This window comes from Pavona decussata, unplaced genomic scaffold (assembly GCF_977016875.1).
Source record: "Pavona decussata unplaced genomic scaffold, jaPavDecu1.1 SCAFFOLD_75, whole genome shotgun sequence".
Lineage (NCBI taxonomy): Eukaryota > Metazoa > Cnidaria > Anthozoa > Scleractinia > Agariciidae > Pavona > Pavona decussata.
Genome location: NW_028145493.1, coordinates 118,321 through 124,953, shown reverse-complemented (window position 1 = coordinate 124,953; position 6,633 = coordinate 118,321). Strand labels below are relative to the sequence as shown.

At 42.0% G+C, this 6,633-nt stretch overlaps 1 protein-coding gene across 1 annotated transcript in view; it reads left to right on the top strand.

Annotated features, from left to right (window-relative positions):
- The first annotated feature begins 1,304 nt into the window (after positions 1–1,304).
- LOC146476653 (uncharacterized) overlaps positions 1,305–6,633 on the top strand; it is a 55,780-nt gene continuing 50,451 nt past the window's right edge. The window contains exon 1 of the mRNA XM_085114244.1: positions 1,305–1,845. Coding sequence (XP_084970370.1) covers positions 1,820–1,845 — 26 coding nt within the window. The 5' untranslated portion in view covers positions 1,305–1,819. The remainder of the gene's footprint in view (positions 1,846–6,633) is intronic.

Here is a 6,633-nt window from a genome sequence, read left to right as displayed (position 1 = left end):
TTTACGTTTTTATAACTACAGTGTAGTATCCGAGTTGTATTTGCCTGCCGCTTCGATACCGCTGATATCAGATAAAATTCCATTTTGCCCGGCGCTTTGGCATATTTTCGAGTAGAAGGTAGATCACCTACACGTGGTATTGCTCACTGAAGACGAAACTTCCATCAAACAAACGTTGCGGTATTTTCATCTTTTTCGCACTGAGGAGTTCAACTAACCCGTGTAGTCTGTTTGTCTGTCTGCCTGTCAATAAACGACCTTTATCGTAGCTAATTAAACAGCATTTTCTGAGTCTTTTTGAGTAATTTCTTCCATAGTAAAGAAAATAACATTGATTTAAAGCTGGTTACAACGCATTCAACTTGTTAATAGATATATAAGTTTGCTGAAAATAATCCCTAGATCCCAGGCGCTTGCTTTTTCCAACCGGCCCTCAAACAATCTTGAGTGAATATGGCATTTAAAAAAGAGGACAATGAATGAAGTTAATGCGGGGAGAAGAGGAAGCGAGGAAACTATTGTTTTATCTAAGAGGAGGGTACCATGTGGTATAGGGAGACAATACTCTGGTCTTAGAAGGAAAGGTGACTGATAAAACTTAAAATAAAAGAGAGAAAATAATATTCAAAAACCGATATGGTCTCAGCAATCATTCTATCGCTGTGGCTACTTTAATTTGAACGAATTTTGAATCTCCTTCAGTACACACATACCCTTGCACGAAAAAGGTATTCAACAATAATCCGAAGTACAGATGTCATTTAATAGTAACTGCAGGTTTCTCATGCTCACAAAAAAAGCAAAGGAATATGCCGCACCTCTAAGGCCTTTATTCGATTCACCAATGATGATGATGATGATGATGATGATGATGATGATGACCATAATGGTGATGGTGATGATGATGATGATGATAATGATGATGATGATTTTAGGGCTTATTCAGGCATATATGAGTTTCGCGAGCGCGAGGACGAGCAACGCTTGCGGAATGCTAGTCACGCAGATTTCTCCCTCTCGGCCCCTTCCGACTAGATGTGTACGGTCTTCGTTGGCGGTAGCCTCCCACACAGTCGTTTTGAGGGGACTCGGGGACGAGTTAATACGAGTCCCCTTAAAACGACTGCGTGGGAGGCTACCGCCAACGAAGATCGTAGACATCTCGACGGCGCGGGCAGATGGTCTGATTTTCAGAACATCAAATTCCATCAATGTAAAAGACTGTTGTTCTTGGGTCATCGTAGGTTGATCAGAAATATCACCGCTGTTTGTATTCCATCAATGTAAAGGCAGTCAACTTAACTTCATATGTTCAATCAACAACATCAGATGATCGATAACTTTACTAACATGCGCGCGCGAGGATTCATTACATTTCACTGTCAGTTTTGTCGTCAGCAAACAGCTTCCTGGCGTTGGAACCTGGATGACTGGAGATATCTTTTTGGCATTCACCCAAAGAAACGCAGGTTGCTGTAATAGCACGAACTTTGACCGCAACCGGACTCGTCGTCTATCAAGGACGAAAATGAGCACGGAGCCATAAATGCAACCGAAAATATATAGAAACTGCAAAATATGACATCGCGGAAGAAGAAATACAGTTTCTAGTATCGAGCAAACCACTCCAAACCAAGAACGCACATTGCTATTTATAACCATTTTGCGTCATTGTTTATAAATAGCAAGTTTAAAATAGCTATGTACACAGTGATGGCCATAACATGCAAACAACCTTGGTTATTTTCTGGTGCTCTTCTATCCGGATCGGACTGAGAAGGGTGGACTATTGCTCGCATTAATGGGGATGGTTCATTAAATGCCTATTTTGCAGGCATTGGAACGGTAAGTGCTCATTCAAATATATTATAGCCGCAGTGTAGCCGTTAAAGATAATATTATGGCCAGCCTTGCACTAAAGTGAAAGCATGATTTTCTCTACCGGCTCTGATATCTCAGTTCTGTTTATGATATATAGTCTAGGGCCTGCAAATTGAAAACACAGATACCTTGTTCTTCAGCTTTTAGAATTCTCGTCTTCGCTTGTCCAGCTCAATGTAAGTGCCTGTCACGACATTTTATTGACAGTGAGGATGAGATGCAGCTTTGACAAACCTAGGATTTATAAAAACTGCGACTTTTGCGCAACTTTTCAGAACCAAAGGCGTTTTTACGCAAGTCGATTAGTAATTTAATGAAACATTATCGCCTGTTGGGGGTTTCAGATACATTTTGATATGAAATATTTACTGATTTCGTTTCGTATCCTTCGCATTGTTGACGCTGGCGTACCGAGGAAAGCGTGACATAACACCTGAATGTTTCATTTTTTTGTTTGCGATCGGTGATCACCTACTAGGAAAGAAATTATTTTTTATAGGGATAAACCCATCAACACATGAGATTTTGTTTCCGAATAACAACTTAGTTTTATTCCAACAGAACTGAAACATAAACAATAAATTTATTTTAAACTTATTTTAAAACTTGTCCTTGCGTGACCACTGCCATATTTGAAAAAAAAAATTAAAATTCCCTATGTGTTTACTTCCGTCAACGCTTGGATTTTAAATTACCCAAGCTGGATTTTTTATATATTGCACTACATGTATAGAGCTTTCCTAAAGTATAATACTTGCTTCAAATTTCGATGTACCAGGACACGATATTTGTCCGCAAAGTTTCCACAATTTCAAGTGTCAACAAAAATGCTGAAAATAGGAATCTTCGGACTTTGAAAACTGCATGTAAATAAGAATCCTCCAGCAATATTTTCATAAGACCGTATTCTCAGAAGGATGCCTAACTTAATGTCAAAAGCTCGTTTTAATACGCTAAGCCGTCTTCCTTCCCGAGCGATTTGAAAATGCACCAAATCTCGTCAAAATTTAACGCCGGTTGCGCCGCGATCACGGCATTTCACATTATGCCGGAATTCTCGAAAACGAAAAATCTTTGGAAAGTTTTAATGTTATTTTCGTAAATAGTTCTCTAAAGGGATTCTTCTGACAAAATATGAGGAAAACCGAAATTTCAGTTTTGACCGCGAGTTCTCGATATTCTCAGGCAGCCGCTCTTAAGGCGAAAGAAGTTGTACTTTTAATCGCCTTCCAGACAAAGCAGTATTGGCGGGAAAAAAATAGTCCACACCTATTTCAATGCACTATAACTGAAAAAAATGGCACATTTACAGCACTTTTTCATCTATCACATAAAGCTTAAGTGTTAAATATTATGAGTAGACCAAGAAAGGTTTCAAGTTATCACTGTTTTCATGGCAACCAAAATGTCATCAATCAAAGGAAGGCTGTTTGTTGCCTCATTTTGCTTTCCGATTCTGACTTCACTTTTAAAGTACGATTGTGTCTATTTTACAAAAAAATTTCATGTTTTTCTTCTCTTTTTAAGAGATAAATTGTGAAGGAAAACTTTGAAAGGATATGAACAAGGCAAATACACAATGTCATACATAAGCCTCCTTATCAGAGAATAATTTTTTTCTTAATTTGACAACAAAACAGTGTTTATGTTTAATGGCTATCCAAGCCAAACCCAACTTTCTCGTGTGAGCTGTCTTGCAAGTCCATACTACTTCTCGGAGCTTTACTACAAGTTAATCCTCGTCATCTGAGCTATCCTCTGAATCACGATTTTGCACTGTGGAGTTGTTTTCTTGCTAATTATTGCAGTGACGGTGCATTTCAATCCATTGGCGAGGCACTGGCAGTTAGGCAGCTTGCAAACGGAGGTGCACTTGCAAGATAAGAACTCTGTGATGACATCTGGGGCTGGCGATATTGTCATCCAGCAAATTGTAAGTTTCCCATCTTCATGGCACCACCCATGACCACTGGGGTTGGGAATATTGGGACACTGTTCAAGAGCACGGCACCACACTCCAGCCTGGTAGTTTGCACTAAGACTGTGCATGAAGAGGCAATGTGCACAAGGAGGAAGCTGTCCTGACTCGACCTCTCCTTTTTTGGCTCGGAATAATTAATACCTTAGCTCATTTACGATAGCGCTTGGGCATCTGGTAGCATACAACTTACAGGTAAAGTCTTTGAGCACGCTGAAGAGGTCTCTTGGCACTGACCATTCTTTTCCCAGGTGGGTAAATGCATCCTGGTACTTCCTGTTCTTCTGCATAAGCTTGAAAGCGCTGATCTTCCCTTTTCCTCCAAAAGCGCTTACACTGTCACAGCCTGTGAACGAATGCAATCCAGGAAGTACACAGCACATATTGTGCCCAACAGCAGCAGCAACCTTCTGCACATCAACAAATTTCTCTCTGGTTTGGGTGCTGCTTTTAACGTCCAACTGACAAACAAACTCATGGGCGAACGAAAGGGACGTGATGAACACATCTGTGTCTTGAGATGCGATGATGATTGCAGTGCACTCCTCTTCTTCATGTTTTGCATGTAGTAACATGCGAGTGTCTCCTTCCTCTTGTGTGCTGTATAAACTTTCAACTTCACTCCAGGTGTCCTCTGTTACCCTGAAGCATTTTCTCTCACAGGTGACGTACATGACTTTGTTGAGAAGCTTCGTTCTGAGTGATTGCTTCTGCCAGTCTTGGACCAGGAACTTGATGAGATTGCTTTTGCTTTTTGGTGAAGACAAAAGACGCCTCCACTGCTTTACTTTGTGGCCAGCGACGATGCTGCTGAAAAGAATATCTGATCCACGGTTGACTCTTTCCGCATTCTTTATGGATTCATCACGGTCTACATCAAATACCACGTCGATACGGGAACTCTCTGTCCCAGTATATAATGCTGAAATGAAAATGGCATCTGAAAGTTCAGCGAAGGTCTTGTTATCACCGTGAACCTTTTGAACAAGGCTCATGCCATCGATGATGCAAGTTGACGGTTGCGGTATCGCTTCTGCTAACGATACATTTTTTTCCAGCTGTCGGGCCAGGGTGGACTTGCTTGTCTTTTTCAGCGTGCCTTCACAGTTGCCTAACGACCATGGCAATGGTCCAAGTGGATGGGCCAGCACTGATCTCATGTCCAACTTCCTGCTTGTTGCAATAACTACCATATGGCCAAACAACTTGTGGTCTGCTTTCAAGACAGTCTCATTGTTGGTACTTTTAGCTACTCTTGGTTTATTTATGCCCGAAAAGGTCTTCAATTTCTGCTTGGGAAGTGAGTCATGGAAAGGCTTCTTTCTGAGTCCGATTCTTTCATCTTGAAAGTTCTTGTATGCTACCTCTCCACGTGCATTGGCAGTTAGAAGATCAATTGCAACGTCAGAGGAGGCCACAGTACCAGTTGAAAGGCTTGTCAGCTCTGTCGGGTCTCCACTGAATGGGTTAATCCATTCAGTTTCCATCAAATCAACCAGCGACTGTACAGCTAGTTCATCCTTTCGGATACGAGACGATTCTAAGTCGTGGTGGCTGACACCAGTGTAACGTGTTCGTAAGAAGAACAGAGAAACAGATAACAAGCAGCTAAAGAAGAACTTCGTTGTTTAATCCTGGTAAAGCGATACAAGGTAAAACCGGAAAGCATGGTCCGTTACCATGGGACAAGGTGACCTCAATATCGACCGGAAGTGATACGCTAAATAGAATACGATCAATATCGTTACATCTCTTCTTTTTTCACAAGAGTAAACAAAACAGAAATAAAATAGCAAAATGTCACTGTCCGATAAAATTAAATCAAAACTTGTCGTGTCCGTTCTGAGCAAGGCTGATCTATGACTGAGAGTTCATATAGCGGATTGGTGGTCTGACAACTCGTCTGCTACGTGTTGTCATCACAGGTGGTGAAGCCGGTTTGCTCTGTGCAGATAATATCGGTTGCTCGACTTGTGGCTTGTTTGCCTGCCGCACTGGTGCTGTGCTCTGCTGGATACCGTTGCTCACAGTGACGCTTGAAGTCGCAGGTTGTACCGACAACTGTTTCTCAAGTGCACTTGGGGTGGCAGGGTTGGCTAAGGTTCTGGGTGGCAACAACACGTCGACTTCACTGTTGCACATAGCTTCTTGTGTGCGCCTCAGGTGTCTCCTATTCCTTCTATACGCTCGTCCATCCTCTGTCCTGACTTGATAGGACCTAATGTCGACTTTCCCTTCGACTCTAGCTTTGGTCCACTCCTTCTTCCCGAACTGTGTCTTTTGAGGCTGGATTCGCACGACGTCTCCTGGGCGTAACTCCTCTAATTCTTTGGCACCTCTGTTGTGGTGCATACTTTGCTTAGCCTTCTGCAGCTTCATCTTCTGATTCACGTCCCCTGGTATCTTCGGCTTCAGTAGTTGGTTTGACGTTGGAAGTAGAGTCTTCGTCCTTCTGCTGAATAACCGCTGAACAGGTGAAGTGCTGAGCGTTTCTGAGGGAGTGTTCCTCCAGGCTAGCAGCATGAGAGGACGCAGTGGAAGTCTACTGTAAGTACGACTTCACGCAGAGATTTAATCTTTGTGGTTCCTTGAGGCGTCTGTAATCTCATTCAATATGACAGAGAATGAACGGCTCATGTTATTCTCACTTCTTTCTTTGCGATCTGGACAGTGTTTTTGAATATCGTAACTCGATACAAAATTACCGCATTACTCCTCATATAAGAAGATGACGAGGATAAATTCGAATTCAATAAGCCTGTGGCATGACAGTG